This window comes from Phalaenopsis equestris, unplaced genomic scaffold (assembly GCF_001263595.1).
Source record: "Phalaenopsis equestris unplaced genomic scaffold, ASM126359v1 Scaffold000511, whole genome shotgun sequence".
Taxonomy (NCBI): domain Eukaryota; kingdom Viridiplantae; phylum Streptophyta; class Magnoliopsida; order Asparagales; family Orchidaceae; genus Phalaenopsis; species Phalaenopsis equestris.
The window spans coordinates 575258-592126 of record NW_018164951.1 but is presented as its reverse complement, the minus strand read 5'-3'; the positions used below and the strand labels follow the sequence as shown (position 1 = coordinate 592126).

At 38.3% G+C, this 16869-nt stretch overlaps 1 protein-coding gene across 2 annotated transcripts in view; it reads left to right on the top strand.

Annotated features, from left to right (window-relative positions):
- The window catches only part of LOC110028322 (protein transport protein SEC31 homolog B), a 43363-nt gene that overhangs the window by 22069 nt on the left and 4425 nt on the right, over window positions 1-16869 (top strand). For both annotated transcript variants that reach the window (XM_020730129.1, XM_020730128.1), the window contains exons 11-18: window positions 4454-4575; window positions 4639-4766; window positions 4869-5397; window positions 5513-5605; window positions 6868-7053; window positions 7135-7345; window positions 9847-9962; window positions 10046-10255. In XM_020730129.1, the coding sequence (XP_020585788.1) occupies window positions 4454-4575; window positions 4639-4766; window positions 4869-5397; window positions 5513-5605; window positions 6868-7053; window positions 7135-7345; window positions 9847-9962; window positions 10046-10255 (1595 nt within the window). The remainder of the gene's footprint in view (window positions 1-4453; window positions 4576-4638; window positions 4767-4868; window positions 5398-5512; window positions 5606-6867; window positions 7054-7134; window positions 7346-9846; window positions 9963-10045; window positions 10256-16869) is intronic.

The window sequence follows — 16869 nt, the reverse complement described above, 5'->3', positions numbered from 1 at the left end:
CTGGCTGTTGAGGAATTTTAGGGCATCGTGATGTATAAATAGTGTAAACTTGTTTGTCAATAGGTAATGACTCTAGTGTTCCAGAGCTCTTATGATGGTGTAGAATTCCTTGTCGTAGGTTAAGTATTTTCTCTTGGACTCATTCAACTTTTCACTAAAGAAAGCGATGGGGTGTCCTTCTTGGCTTAGTACTGCTCTGATCCCTATGCCGGTGGCATCATATCTCAAAAAGTTGTTGAAGTCAGGTAATGCTAGCACGGGTTCCTGGGTCACCCTTTCTTTTAGTATGTCAAAATTGTCCCGGGCTAGTATTGTTCAAGTAAACTCCTTCCCTTTCAGAAGTGCAGTCAAAGGGGAGGTTATAGTGCTAAAGTTTCTGATGAATCTTCGATTGAAGGATGCAAGTTCCAAAAATTGCCTCAGCTCGTTGAATGATTGTGGTACGACCCGGCCAATAATGACCTCTATTTTAACAGGGTCCATTTGGCTTGCAGTGCCTCGAATACGGCCTTCAGATGATGCAAGTGATCCTCCTCCAACTGGTTGTATATTAAATGCGGCAAACTTTTCAATGTGAGGTCAGAATACCTTATTCATTTATCTCTTGAAAGTGTTTGGAGCGTTTGACAGACCAAAAGACATAACAGTTCACTCATATAGTCCGTCCCGCGTCTTGAAGATGTTCTTCCATTTGTCTCCTGGCCTCATTCGTATTTGGTGATACCCGTTGCACAAGTTTATCTTGGAGAAGACAGTGGCTCCATGTAGCTGTTCTAAGAGATCATCCAAGTGGGTTATGGGAAATTGATAATTGTTGGTAATCTTGTTGATGGCTTGCCTGTCGATACACATTCACTATGATCCATCCTTTCTGGGCACCATCAGGCCCGAGACTGCACACAGGCTGGTGCTTTTTTGGACTAGCCCTGTAATTCTTTGTACTCCTCGGGTCAATCTGTTGGCAAGTCGGGTTGGCAATACATATCTTGACATATGGTCGATGACGTGTTGGATGTTCCTTAGTGGCGGTAATCCCTTAGGCAAGTTGTTAGTCATAATATCCTGAAAGTCCTATAGCAATGGTTACAACAGTGTTGGTATTTCTCTTTCTTCGCCTTTTCTTTCTAGGAGAACTAATGCTAGTGTTACAGAGACATCTCTAACTGATTGCAGAAATGTGGTGCGAGAAACAATGCTACCTTTGTATCGCTCCCAACTTTTGCATCCTTAGAAGGTAGTAAAACGATATGTTTCTCATCTTCCTTGAAAGAATAAGTATTTCTGAACTCGTCGTGCTAAGACTTGCTATCAAACTACGAAGTCCTACCTAACAGAATGTGACGAACATCCATAGGAACCACGTCGCACCATACCTGTTCATGTTGCTGATCTTCGATGGACAAATTAACTAGGAACTGCTGATCTACCCGTATCTCGTTTCCCTTCTTTAGCCAGGTAAGGGAATATGACCGTGGATGTTTTTGTGTGCCAAATCCTAACTTTTTTATCATGAGTATGGACACCATGTTCTCGCAGCTACCATTGTCGATGATTAGACTGTAGACCTTCCTCTTGACAGTGCACTTGGTACGAAAAATGTTATGCCTTAACCAGGATTGGTCGTGTTTGGGCTCAGACTGAAGTATTTTATGGATGACTAGCGCTTCTCCTTCATCTCGGTGGAGCTGAAGCTCTTTTTCTGTACTCTCTTCTGATTCCTCATCGACTTCCTCGACGATGCCTTGATCGGTGAGTGTTACAACTCAGCTTGTCTGGTAGTTAGAGGCTATGTGGTCGTAGCCGTGACACCTTAAACACTTCCTAGCTGACACTCTATTGGAGGAATCACTTTTCTCTTGCCTCTTCACACTATGATCTGCCTTATCGGATCCTTATCCAATTCTATTCTTTCCTTTCATGGCACCCTTGTCAGTTGTAGAAGTTGCGGGTGACTTTTTGGCTGAAGGTGGTGATCTAAAGAATGACTGTTGTCTGCTTTGTTTCTGCTCCATTTCCACCTTCAGAGCTAGTGTCTGGACATCTTCCAACGTCCAGTATGGTTGTAGTTGTACCATACGACTAATGGTGGGCTTTAGACCTCCGAGATATCTGGCGATCGTGTGCTCCACTGGCTCTGTCAACTCGTACTTTAGCTGCAGGTGGTTGAACTGGGCCGTGAAATCCTCAACTGATACATCTCGTTGCTGTAATTTGTAGAGTTTGAGGAACATATCCTTGTCATACTGCAGTGGGAAGTATTTCTTCTGCCTTTCCTTCTTCATATTCTCTCATTTAGTTATCTTCCCACTTCATTCTCCTCTGCGTTTGTAGATTTTCCCACCATAAGGAGGCATTCTTCTTTAGTTTAATTGCAGCTGGTTTGACTCGTTTATTCTCTGATACGTATTTATACTTTAAGATTGTTTGACTGATTGTAACATGTCGATAAACTCATCGGGTTCCATTCCTCCCTCAAACTCTGGGAGGCTCATCTTGATGCTAAAGCCCCTCTGACCTGCATAAGAGGCTTCTTCTCTCGGCATCATTTGATATTGGATACCAAAACGATGCGACTGATTTTCTCGTTGTCGTGATCTTCTCCGTGGAATGGATTAAGATCCTCATCTCTGTCCCCCCACGACTCTCTCGATCATGGTCGAAGGAAATCTCTTCCTGGTTCCCATCATCTAACTTGGCTAGTCTTTGTTGCAGACGACGAATTTCACGTTGGATCTCTTTCCGAGTAGAACCTGATATATATCTCCGCGGTGGCATGGCTAGATTTGAGAATTGGAAGGAAAAAAAAGTTGATGGTCAGGGGCGGATGCTGGGAACCTTAGGATAAAATTAGGGTTGAGCTAGCTCTGATACTAAATGATACTAGAACTAGTAGGAAGAATAGAGGAACACAAAAAAAAAATTTCTTAATGTTGATATAGGATTCCAACACGACTCAAATAGAAAGGAACGACAATAATAGGCGAATCCCACGGTTAGGATGTCGGAAGATGTTCGAAGGAGGTGGTGGCGTCGGTGTGGTGGTAGGGCAAGATGAGAGATGTCGGGGGGTTGTTTGGGTAGTTGTGATGGTGTTTGGTTGGTTGTATGTAGGTAGGGAAGCAAGGTTATAGGGGAAGTATAGTGGTGGTAGAGTGTTGGAGGTGTATGGGGGTGGTAGGCAACTAGGGGAGAGGTAGGAAAAAGTGTCAGTGAGAATAAATAAAGGAGATTGGATGTTTGCAACATCACCTTGGAGCAGGATACAACCGAAGCACCACCTATCGTCAGATACAACCTTAACAAGTGGGAAGAGACTCAACACAATAAATTAGAAGACAACTCCACTAGAACTGCTTTCTACACACAGGGGACAATTATTTTTAGCCTTCTACCTCTACACAAAAGGAAAGTGGTGGAAAAAGCAAAAAGAATCCAAGAACACTTAGAAGAAGATAGGTGCGATAGACTCATGAGGCAGTTCTTAATACTGGATCGCGAAAGTTTGCGGTTTCTACCGCCATTGTGTGTGATCGCGGGCTCCTGCGAAATATCGTGGTTTTGAACTGCAGGATCGCGGCTCGTGATCTTTCGCGAGGGTTCAGAGGCTCCCACAGAGTGCCACAGGGTTCTCCCCCTACGGGCCCCCGCTTTGTGGCACATCCAGCCCCGTGTCATTGCAGGGATGCATTTATTTTGAGAAAAATGTCAAAATTATTCTCTGACTCTTTGTAGGGCCGCATTTTAGTTTTAGAGTATAAAAATGCCAATTTAGTCCTCAGACTTATTTATTGGGGGCTGAAATATTCCTTTCGGGGTCTCTTTTGACTCTATTAAATTTGATTTTGAAGTTTGGTTAGCGTTTTAAGCTTTAAGCAGTTACCAAAACCCATAAATTTCGGACTTGCATTTTTTAGGATCTTAGATTTTATGCAATGTATTCCATGTATGTTAGCTTAAATGCTATTTCCACAATTTAGCTAACAATGTATACCTTGGCTTCTGAAACTCTGTATTCAGTAATTTAAGCTTGTGTTTTTTCATTTGAACTTAAATTTATTGAACAAAAATTATTTGTTAGTACAACCTTTTCCAAGTTTGTATAATATTTTATAGGTTAGTCCATGTTTAACTTTATTTTTTGGAAAATTTACATACATATTCTTATGTATTTACATATCTAACATATAAACATCAATTTTTACATATAGGCCACCTAACATTTGCATGGAGATGTGTAATTCGCTTTTTAAAATTTAAAAGTGGTATTTTTTATGCGATGTGATGAATTTTGATTGTAGAAATGCAATAATCAAAGTTTAGGCATGATATATGTAAATTCGTAAGAATTGTGTGTTCCATATGTAATTTTCACCTTTTTTATGCTGACAATTTTGCTGTCGTGCTGATATTGCACAATTGCTTATTGTCAAAACATTTGTATTTGTTTTCTCAGTACGCCTTAGAGCTCCAAAATGGTTGAAACGTTCGGCTGGAGTGTCTTTTGGTTTCGGTGGCAAACTTGTAACATTTCATCCTGGTCCAGCAGCTCCTGGTGCTTCATCATCTGTTTCTGAGGTTAGACAATATAGTAACTCATCTTTTTCATTGTCTCTGGGATTGACTTTCTTTAGTTTACAGGTTCATGTGCATAATTTGGTTACCGAAGACAGTTTGGTTCACCGATCTGCTGAATTTGAAGCTGCAATTCAAAGTGGTGAAAAGGATTCACTGCGGGCATTATGTGAAAAAAAAATTCAGGATTCTTTGTATGTCAGCTTTCTGAAGCAACATGCTTCTTGGAATTGTCTTCTTTATCTTAATTATTCAAATTTTGCGTTTGTGTTTGTAATTTTAATTTTTGTGGATAGGTCTGAGGATGAAAAGGAAGTATGGGCTTTTTTGAAGGTCATGTTTGAGGAAGATGGGACAGCTAGGACAAAGTTGCTCACTCATCTTGGTTTCAGAGTACCCATTGCTGAATCGGAGGTTACATCTGATGAGTTCGGGAAGGAGTTGACTAACGCTCTTAATTTTGACGAGAATTCGAAGAAAGGGGCACTCTTTGAAGGAGATGTTTCTTCTTTCCCCATCGATAATGGAGATGATTTCTTTAATAATTTACAACTTTCTGATGATAAAGAGTTAAGTGAAGAAAAAGAGGTTCCGGAGGAGCAAGCACCAAGAGAGACGGAAGCAACTTCGGATGATTCTGATCCATCCATTGATGAGGCTATTCAACGTGCTCTCATAGTTGGAGATTATAAGGAAGCAGTTCGGTTTTGCCTGTCAGCAAACAGATTGGCTGATGCGCTGGTTATTGCTCATGTCGGCGGTCCTTCATTGTGGGAGAGGACAAGGGACAAGTATCTTCAAAATAGTCTCTCACCCTATTTAAAGGTCCGATTATTTACTTTTTAATTATTTGTTTCAGTTATTAACGTTGATTGGTTGTTATGTTCTTTGGATTACAAATTTATCAGTTGTTTCAACTTCAATCGACTTTTCCATTCAGATTGTTGCTGCAATGGCTAATAATGATCTGATGGCACTTGTTAGTACCAGGCCGCTTAACTCATGGAAAGAAACTCTTGCCCTTCTTTGCACGGTGAGCATTATAGTTTTACACAATTTTTATTTATTGAGTGAAGTGCCAAGTAGTAGGTCCCCTAACTATTTATGTGGTGTCGTATTAGTTTTATAAATATATCAAATTTAAGCCTAAATTCTTTTAATATCAGCTAAAATTGTCAGCAGATATGGCTATTTTAGCCCCATACAATGATTCTGGGGACCAAATTGACAATTTTTTAGACTCTGGGACTAATCAAGAAACCATTTTGACACTTCTCTTTATCTATTTCTAGATGATTGCGCGCTGTAGTATTCCAGTATTGGGTGGTGGTCAGTCACAAAATTGTTCATCACCCTTATCATCATAATCATCATCATTTCATTAGATTTATCTAAACTACTTGAGGCTGATGTTATTAATCCTCATTTTCAAGTCACTTGTTGTGTGCGATTTGATATATTAAACTCAATTCCTTGCAAGTCATTTTGAACAATTACCATTTTTATAGCATATAAATTAGAGAAAATGTTAAATGAAACTTAACACATATACCTTTTTGATTTATGCATTGGTAAATGTCATAATATTTGGTAATTATGTATCATATTATTTTCTTTTCCCTTGCCACCATAGGCTTCTATGACTTGGCAAATGGGTCCAAAATATTTGTGAAGGAGAAACGCGTTGAAATAGTCTCCAGATTCTTTGCAGGTGGTCATTTTAGTTCCAAACTTTATAAAAGTGTTAATTTAGTCCCCAAACTATTTTAATATGGGTTGAAATATCCCTCCTGGAAAACTATTTCAGCCCAATTAAAAAGTTTGAGCACTAATTTAACACTTTTATAGACTGAGATTAAAATGGCCCGATGTAAACAGTTAGTGGCTGTTTTGAGTCTATTCATTTGTAAAGTGTTTTTTCCTTGTTGGATCTCATTTCTGTTTTATTTTCACCAGCACCCTCTGCTTTTGTCCGTTCGTCTATTGACGCAATGGAATGATTTTCTCAGCTGAAAACTTGTAAACCTTGAAGGAAGTGCCACCTGGCAAATATAATGCTTAATTTACTCTAGAACTAAGAGTTGCCTTTTTTTTTCTGATAGGCGAACATTAGAACTTTTTTTGATCTTTGACTTTGTTTGTTTTTTATGACATGAGCCCTTTTGTAGTGTTTTAGTTATTTTTAAAATAAGTATACTTTTTGGTGTTTTTGTTATTTTTGCTTTTTTGTGGTAGTGTTTCACTTTGTTAAAGGCGATGCACGGTTTTGAAGTAATAGTTTTTCCGGCTTAACAGTTTGCTCAGAAGGATGAATGGACTATCCTGTGTGATACTCTCGGTTCTCGATTGTTAACAGTGGGACATACACTTGCTGCTACCCTCTGTTATATCTGTGCTGGAAATATTGATAAAATAGTGGAAATTTGGTCACGTAGTCTAATATATGAGCGAGATGGGAGGAGTTACGTTGATCTTCTTCAGGTAATGAATACCGTTGTAAATTTCATGTTTTCCTGTAATCACTTAACAGAATAATCATTGGCTGAAATCATACTTTGATAGGATTTAATGGAAAAAACCATTGTTCTTGCCCTTGCGTCTGGACAAAAGCGTCTTAGTAAATCTTTATCAAAATTGGTGGAGAACTATGCAGAACTTCTAGCTAGTCAAGGCCTTCTTTCAACTGCTATGGATTATCTAAAACTCCTTGGCTCAGAAGATTCGTCGCATGAGCTCGCTATCCTTCAAAATCGTATTACACTTTGCATGGAAGGTAAACTACCCTGGCAAATCAAATTCTCATAACATGGATTTTGTTTATTTTTCTTTTGAACTATTGTGGATTGAATTTTTTTGGTGAATAAAGTGCCAAAACAGTTCTTTGACGGTTTAACATGGAGCCATTTTAGTTCCGAGTCTATAAAAGTGTCAAATTAGACCCCAAACTTTTAAAATTGGAGTTAAAATAGACCTACGTAAGGACTATTTCATATCAAATTTAGAAAGTCGGGAGATTAAGTTGACACATTGGGACTAAAATGACCCCCTGCAAAGAACAAGATGTCTATTTTGGCACTTCTCTCTCTTGATAATTGATTTGGTATCAAGGAAAGCAGTACAACAACAACATGCCTATATCCCATTAAGTGGGTTGGCTACATGAATCATTTTTCTCGATTGTGTCCTATTAAATATCATATTTTCATTTAATTCTAACAAATTAATATAATTTTTATACAACAAGTCTGAGTCTTTTTAGGTTTACTTCTACCTTTCTTAACATAAGTTGAATCTAAAGCATCTACTTTCTTAATTGGATCAAGAGACGATCGATGTTTGATGTGACCATGCCATCTAAGATGCCTCTCTTTAATTTTGTCTACCATTGGAGCTACACCAAATCTTTCACGGATATATTTGTTTCACATTTTTTCTTTAAGTGTAAAGCCACTCATCCACCTAAGCATTCTATCCACCTAAGCATTCTCTAAGCATTCTCATCACAACAACACTTAACTTAGTTTTATGCTTCTCTTTCATAGGCCGTCATTTTGTGCGCCTCAAAACATTGTTGGTCTCACACCGTCTTATAAAATTTTTCTTTATGTTTAAGCTGTACTTTTCTATCACATGATAGACCCGATGCATTCCTCCACTTCAACCATCCAACTTGAATTCTACTAATAACATCCCCATATATAACACCATTACATTGAATAATAGACCCAAGTTATCTAAAACGTTCATTTCTCATAATGACTTGATCACCTATTGCTACAACCCCACCACTAGATCTACTACTGTTAAAATTACATTCCATGTATTCAGTCTTAGATCTAAAGCCTTTAAACTCTAAAATTGACCTTCAAAATTCAATTTTTTTCGGAACTCTTTCTCTTGTCTTATTCACAAAAAGGATATTATTAGCGAAAAGCTTACACCAAAAGTACATTCCCCTGTAATTGTATAGGAAGAACATCCTTAACTAAAGAAAAAAGATATGCGCTAAAAGTTGATCCCAGATGCAATCTAACTGAAATAATAAAATATTTGATCAATCCTCCTTTTGTTCAAACACAAGTAACAACTCTCGTATGCATATGTTTAATGACCTGAATACAAGTCATATCAATGCCTTTCTTTTCTAGAACTCCCCAAAAAATTTCTCTCGGAACATATCATAAAATTTTTCTAAATCAACAAAAATCATATAGAGATCCTTCTTACTCTCTTTGTATTTCTTAATCAAACCTCTCACTAAATGTATAACTTCCATTGTAGAGTTGCTCGACATAAAGCCAAGCTGATTTTGAGAAACTTTTTGTTGCATTGTTTAACCTATGTTCAATTACTATCACCCATAGTTTGAATGTGTGATACATTAACTTAATTCCTCTATAATTTATACACTCTTGTGTATCTCCATTATTATATAGACCAAAATACTCTTCCTCCACTCAGGTATTTTTTTTAGTTTTGAAAATAATATTAAAATGTTTAGTAAGCCAAGAAAATCTCAAATTTCCATACTTTTATTGGGATATCATTAGGTCCTATTGATTTTTCACTCTTCATTTTCTTTAAAGCCTCATAAACTTCAGTTTTTTTAATACTATGGTAAAAGTAAAATTTTATTATTATTATTAATTACATTAAGATCACTAAGTTAATCGTAGTTTTTAAGATCTTCATTGAAAAGTTTATCAAAATACCCATCTATTTTGAATACCATCATCTAAGAAAAACACTTTCTATTTTCATCCTTAATTAACTTGGGATAAACTTTACTTATCTCCTTGTTTGGCTAAATTATACATATATCTTTTACTCTTTATAATATCTAATCTATTTTAAAAATCACTAAAAACAAAATTTTTAGTATCATAAATTTTTCTTCTTAAACTCTCTGTGGGCCACTTTATATTTTTCTCAATTCTATAAGATTTTTTATTTAAATAATTTATAACAAAACTTATTATATTTTATTTTTTCTTGCATATTATTATTTTACCACAAACTATTTCTATTTGTAAGTGTTTTTCCTTTTGATTCTCTAAGTACATCTTTTACTACTTGTTTAATAGTGCTCTTAAAAATGGTGAACAATTATAATTTGGCTTTGCTTGATTTAGAATGTCCAAGTTACATGAATTTATCTTAGTGTTTAGATATTATAGTCGATTTTACTAGTCCTATCTTGGTTGATTCTTAGAGTTTTAATATGTTTTTCTTTTTTAAAACACCATTATGTTCATTTTGTTATTTCCTATGCAGAAATGGGAGTGTCTAAGAGCGTGCGTTTTGAAGAAAGCCAGCTTCAAAATGATCCTCTGTATAATATTGGTGGATCTGCTTCTGGCACTGTTAATGGTTCACAAAATTACCACCAGGTATGTTTTTTAAATAGAAAATTGACAGTTAATTAGAGCGTTAATCTCGATGTATTGATGCCATTCCATGTGTCCTATGGTAGGCTAACACACAAATCCAACAGCAGCAGCCTGCGTCTAGCGCTCAATATGGTGATGGGTATCAGCAGAATTTGGCTCCATACGGCGGGTACCAACCTGCACAAGTTGCTCAACCAGGGCAGCAATACATAGGATATGCCAATCCTGTTCAATTCCAGCCGACTCAGTCGCCTCAGATGTTCATCCCTTCGCAGACTCACCAGGTTCCACAAGTAAGAAATCTACTGTGCAGTGCTCGCATTTAATTATATCGTAATGTACTTTGATCTCCGTATATGAAACCTTACAATCTCATAGTTTAGTCATTAGTGAATGTAACAATAACTTGTTTATGGTTAGCCAAGTTGGTATGGAAGCAATTATACCTCATTCAATTGGTATCATTGAGTGTAGTATTTTGGGCAGCTAAAGTTTGATCAATTGTTGAATTACCTTCTGAAGCATAGCTAAGTTATTTGGTTATGATTCGCGTTGGCTATTTTTTATCAAGATTTAAAATTGCTTCATTGGGAGATTGAGGCTTTGTTGTTTTCATGAGGCAAGGGGTAAGTTTCATGACTTTTTGATTCGTAAACTTAAAAATTAAGCATGGTTTACTCCAAATTTTGGAGTAATCAAAAGTATCGAAGTAACATCATGAAAAGTTATATAATTAAGTGAAATCAAGATAAATAAGTGTAAACAAGAAGTGTAAAATAAACAAGAGTATCGTATTCTCAAATAAATTAGTTATGATTTAAGAGGTCGAATTCAAAATTATTTCCGGTTCTTTTATTAGGATGTTCTTCATTGGAATCATCCTTGTGGTTAATTGCTTGCTAACCTCTTTTATCCTTACTTTTGTCAATATTTTCTGTCTTCATCATCAACTTCAATCTCAATTATCTCTCTCTTTTCTAATTAACAAGATTTAATGAAAATATTATTTAAAATGATGACTATGTTGATGATTCTAATTTCTATATGTAGTCATGTAGTAACCATTTATTTTATTTTCTTATCAATTTGTATTGTTTATGTTCCTTCTTCCGTTAAAAAAAGTCAACTTTTTTTGTTCTGTTAAAAATGTTGGAGGAATATGAATTCCAAAGAAAACTTAAAAAGTTGATATTGGAGGTTGTCACTCCAGTTATCTACTTTCTGGGAGAACAAATACTTGAGAGAGCCACGTGATAAAAACCTAAAACGAATTCATCATTTTTGAAATGCATCAAGTTAATATTTTCATTCTAGGTAGCATCTAATCTACGACGGGATATTGCACCAAGATCATCTGATCATAATATTTGAGACATAGATATGGTTTCATCAACTTTGATGATATATTCTTCGATTTCAATTATATGGTCTGAGAATCACCATTATTGAAATTTTTCTTGGGAAAATCAAATCATCAAAACTTCAGTGAATATGATCGTTTCTATTTTTATGTCCAAATTGTGATTGATCATATGCTAGATTTGAGCCTTAGACCATGTAACGATAGAAACTGAAAAACAAGGTTAAAGAGAGTCGAGCAATATTGTTTTTCTGTTTCGTAACTGTTATGCCTATACATGAACTAGTCCAGGAGGGACCGGTCGAGCACCATCCAACCAGCCGGATGGCTGGTCGTTTCCTCGAAAAGGAGCCAAGCGCGAACGGTTGGATGTTGTGCTCAAAAAAGGCGGGGAGCAAAGAGGGCCTCTGAGAGCCTTAATACCTCTCAAAAAGTAGATCGCTATTGTACTCTGCTTATTTGTATCTATTTTTGATAAGAGCAGCCCACATTTGAGTTTTGCCATCTCGCTTGTTGTTTCATTGTGGTTTGCTTACTGATTTTGGTCCGTTGCGTATCAAATTGGTATCAGAGTATAGATCTTGGTGGGATGACAATAAAGAAAGTGGATGTGCGAGAAGGAGAGGTGGAGCAAATCAATTCATGAATGGAAGAGAGGTTTGCCACCATGGAGGACATGTTTTCTTCTATTGAAGTCAAACGGAGGATGGATGTAAGAGCATAGGAGAAATGTGGGAGATGATGAAAAGTTTATGGAGATGCAAGCTAAGGCTGTGCAGACCGCTTCAGTTGTAAATCTTAACCAAGGATTGATCAGAGAATTCTTGGCTAGGTCAAAAGGGAAGGAGATCGAGCGAGAAAACAACATAGAATATCTCATCTACCTACAAAAGTGTCCCCTTAGAACTCCGAAACAAGGGGGAGTGGAGACTTCCCATGGAGTGAGATGGGCAGAAAATTGGAGGGAAGATGTAAGGGTCACAGAAGAGCACGATGGAGGAAGGAGGGATTCGGGATATGCCTATGATCGAAGTAGGGAGTTCCACCCTAGACAAATTGGGGAAAATACTGGAGGAAGAGGAGTTTGGGGTGAAGATGTAAGGGCCAGAAAACTAAAGATGCCAATCTTCAAAGGGGAGGACACACATGGATGTGTTTATAAAGTGGAGCGATACTTTGCAATTAACGGGTTGATTGACGAAGATAAACTCATGACAACGGGATTATGCTTGAAGGGAAGGCTTTAACGTGGTTCCAGTGGATGAAGGCAAGGTATTCGATGCAGTCATAGGAGTTTAATAATTGCTTGTTGGAGCATTTCCGAGTCATTTGGGAAGGAGGCCTATACGAGCAATTCTATGCTTTGATTCAAGAGGACGTTTATGGAATACCGAGAGAAATTTGAGCTATTATCAGGGAGGTTGAGGGGAATTTTTGCAGCACGACTAGAAGTGAACTTCTTTACAAGGCCTATAGCCCAACATAAGAGCAGTCATCCGCCCTTTGGGACTGTGTGGATTCATGGAGCTTGCCCAGATGATGGAGGATAAGAAGCAGGTGTAGAAGATTGGCAAAGGTGGCAACGTCGGAGGATTCTACAAGAGCATCGTGACAGCCACGACATCGAGGTCCCAGACGGTGTCATTTCAGAAAGAGACGCCAAAATAGAAGAATATAGGACTCCGACTAAAGGTAATTTTAAGCGCCTCATAGATGTAGAAGTGCAGGACAAATGAGCCAAAGGATTGTGTTTGCGTTGTGACCAGAAATACACCTCATGATACCATTGCGATGAGTGCACCTTTTAGGTACTTTTAGTTCAGGAGGAGGATACAGAGAGTGAGGAATCAATAGAGGAAGCAATGGAGGAGCATCTGTATTTGGATGTGATGGAAGTGTTTCTCAATTTGTTGGTGGGATTTACCTCGAATCACGCCATGAAGGTGAGGGAATGAATCGGGGAACAACCGATTGTGGTGTTGGTGGGTATCGGGGCCACACAACTTTATCTCAAATCAGGTTGTGGAAAAGCTAGGGTTGAGTTGTTGACCACAAGGAGCTTCGACGTCATGATGGGGACAGAGGTGGAGAAAAGTAAGGGAATTTGCAAGGTGCTGGTTTTGACACTACATGGCTTACTGGTGGTGGAAGACTTCCTTTAGATTTGAGCAACACAGATGTGATTTTGAGGATGAAGTGGTTGTGAACATTGGGGGAGATGATGGGGGATTGGAAATCCTTGACGGTGGAGTTCCAAGTGGAGGGTAAGAAGGTGTTGTTGAGAGGAGATGCTAGCTTATGCAAAACCATAGTGTCGCTGAAAAATATGATCAAGTTGATTCAGGGAGCAAGATTGGGCTACTTGGTGGAGTTGCAGAGCATTGAGGAGATTCAAGATTCAGAGTTGGCAGAGTTTCTGGAAGGTGTCCAACAGTTCTTACAGCAGTTTACAGATGCCTTCTAACAGCTAAACAAAATACCTCATCTGAGAAAGCACAGACACGCTATTGCTTTGAAGGAGGGTGTTTCTCTCATCAGTGTAGGATCATACTGACAGATCCAGAAGTATAATATAGAGAAACTGATCTGAAAGATGCTTGAGGCTGGGATTATCAATTCTAGCGTGAGTCTTTTTTTTTTTCAGTCCCGTCCTGTTGGTGAAGAAAAAAAGATGACAGTCAGAGATTCTGCATGGACTACTGGGTTTTGAACAAGGAATTGGTGTTGGAAAAGTTTTCTATTCCTGTGATTGATGAGTTATTGGATGAACTTTATGAGACAGTCATTTTCTAGTAAATGTACACTACATGGCCTACTGATGAGTTATTGGATCATACCACCAGATCAGGATGAATCTAGTAAATGTACAAAAGACAACATTCAGGACACATGAAGAACATTGTGAGTTCTTAGTGATGCCATTTGGCCTCACCAATGCCCCAACGACATTTCAATCCCTCATAAATAGGGTTTTCAACCTTATCTCAGGAAATTTATCATGGTTTTCTTTAATGACATTCTGGTCTACAATCATACAGAGACAACATATGGAGTACTTGAGGACAGTTCTAGAGACGTTGAAGGAGCACCAGTTATATGCTAACTTGAAGAAATGTTCTTTTGCATAGTTGCTTGTGGAGTACCTAGGACATGTGGTGCCAAAACGGGGGTTGCAGTGGATCAGTCCAAAACCAAGGCTATGGTTGATTGACCCGTACCAAGGAGTTTGAAGGAGTTGAGTAGATTCTTGGGTTTCACCAACTACTACTGAAAGATTATGAGAGAATATAACACGATAGCAGTCACCGACGTAGTAGTTGAAAAAAGGCAATTTCAAATGGGGGGAAACAACGACATAGACATTTAAACATCGAAAGAGGGCCATAAATAGCATCCCGGTATTAACACTTTCAAATTTCACTAAATCATTTGTGGTGGAAATAAATGCATCAGGGTACGGATTAGGAGCATTATTCATGCAAGATCAACGACCAATTGCCTACTTTAGTCATGTTCTTATGAACAGAGCGAGGCTAAAGTCAATATATGAACGAAAATTGATGACGATTGTCTTGGCCATTCAAAATTAGCGGTCGTACCGTACCTATCTTGATGACATTTTTCTGGTCGTGGCAGATTGAAGGATTTTAAAGTATTTTCTGGGGTAGTGGATGGTGACTGAGGAGTGTTAAAGATGGCTATCCAAGCTATTGGACTATGATTTCGATTCAGTATCGGTCGGGACTGGAGAACATTGAGAAAGGTGGATGAACCTCAATTGATGACTTTATTGATACCTTTGATCCTAGATTGGGAAGCCTTGAGACAAGAGAGCGAAAGAGATGAGGGGCTGAGGAAGATAAGAACTGAGTTACTATAGGATCTGAACAATCATCCATGATATGCATTGAGGGGACAATAGTTGCTCCACTAGGGGCGATTCATGCTACCCAAGTTGTTGGAGTATATTCCCAGATTATTGCAAGAGTTTCATGGCAGTGCGATTGGGGACGCTCAAAAGTGCAGAAGACCTACAGTTGTTTGACGACAGAGCTTTATTCGGTTGGGATGAGCTGAGATGTGGAGGACATGACAAAATTTGACGTGTTAATGACGCAAGTACTTGACCACGACGCAAGGGAGATTACTTCAATTATTAGCATTACCGGGAAAAAAGTTTGGGAGGAAGTGATGATAGATTTTATCGAGTGATTGCCATGATAAGAAGGATTCACTGTGATTATGATGGTCGTGGATTGCCTAAGTAATATGCACATTTTATTCCCTTACGACATTTCTACACTGCAATCTTAGTCTTGGTGGTATTAATTTGGGAAGTGGTCCGTTTGCATGCGGTGCCAGAATCAATTGTATCAGATAGAGACAAGGTGTTCCTCGGTCACTTTTGGAATGAGCTATTCAGGTTGCAAGAAACATTCCTTAAAAGAAGCACTACATATCATCCCTCGATTGATAAGTACATGGAAGTGGTTAAAAAGACTGTGGAGACATACATGATTTTTTATCCGATACACTGAAGTTATGGGTTAAGTTGCTTGCATGTTCGGAATATTGGTATAATACATCATACCACACATCAACGCAGACAACCCCCTTTCAAGCTATTATATGGGAGGTATCCATCTCACTTGATACATTATGGGCATAGTACCACACTGGTATCTAGTATCGATCAATACTTGGAGGAGAGAGACAAAATACTAGCAGAGCTCAAGGGGCATTTACTAAGGGCTCAACAAGTCATGAAGAGGAAGACGGACGGATGCAGAAGAAAGGTGCAATTTGAACCAGGAGACATGGTCAATTTGAAACTAAGGCCCTATTGATCGAAGACATTGGCCAGGAGGAGAAGTGAGAAATTATCATTGCGATACTTTGGACCTTCTGGGGTGATGACACACATCAGGGAAGTAGCCTACCGTTTTAAGTTACCACCATCACTACACCTAGTCTTTCACGTATCATAGCTTATAAATGCGATTGGAGACAATACACCCTCGTTTACACTACCGTCGATGCTGACAGAGGACTTGGACGTGATCCTAGAGTCATTAGAGATTGAAGGAGTGTGCGAAGAGTAAGGGGAGCAGAGGAGGTTTTGGTCCAGCAAATAGAGTTGCCAAAATATGAAGTAACGTGGGAGCCCTACGAGATGATCCATAAACAGTTTCCATCCTTCCACCTTGAGGACAAGTCACTTCTTTGGGAGAAGAGTATTGTAATGCCTATGCGTAAACCGGTTGAGTACTATCCGACCGGCTAGGTGGTCCAGTCATTTCCGCAAGATGGAGCCGGGTCACTTTCGCGAGAATGAGCCTATTCAAGAAGGAGAAATTAAAGTAGTTTGGAGGGAAAGTTTGGAAGGAAAGTATATGAAATGTTGTGAGAGGATTCTATTAAAGGGACTAATCTAGCGTTTTGTTTTTTTTATGCATGTATTTGTTGGTGGTTTTTTTTTTTTTCTTTTGGTGGTGTTCCTAGCTAAGTCTAGGGTTGTTGGAGAGCCGATCTACCTCTTGAAAAGTA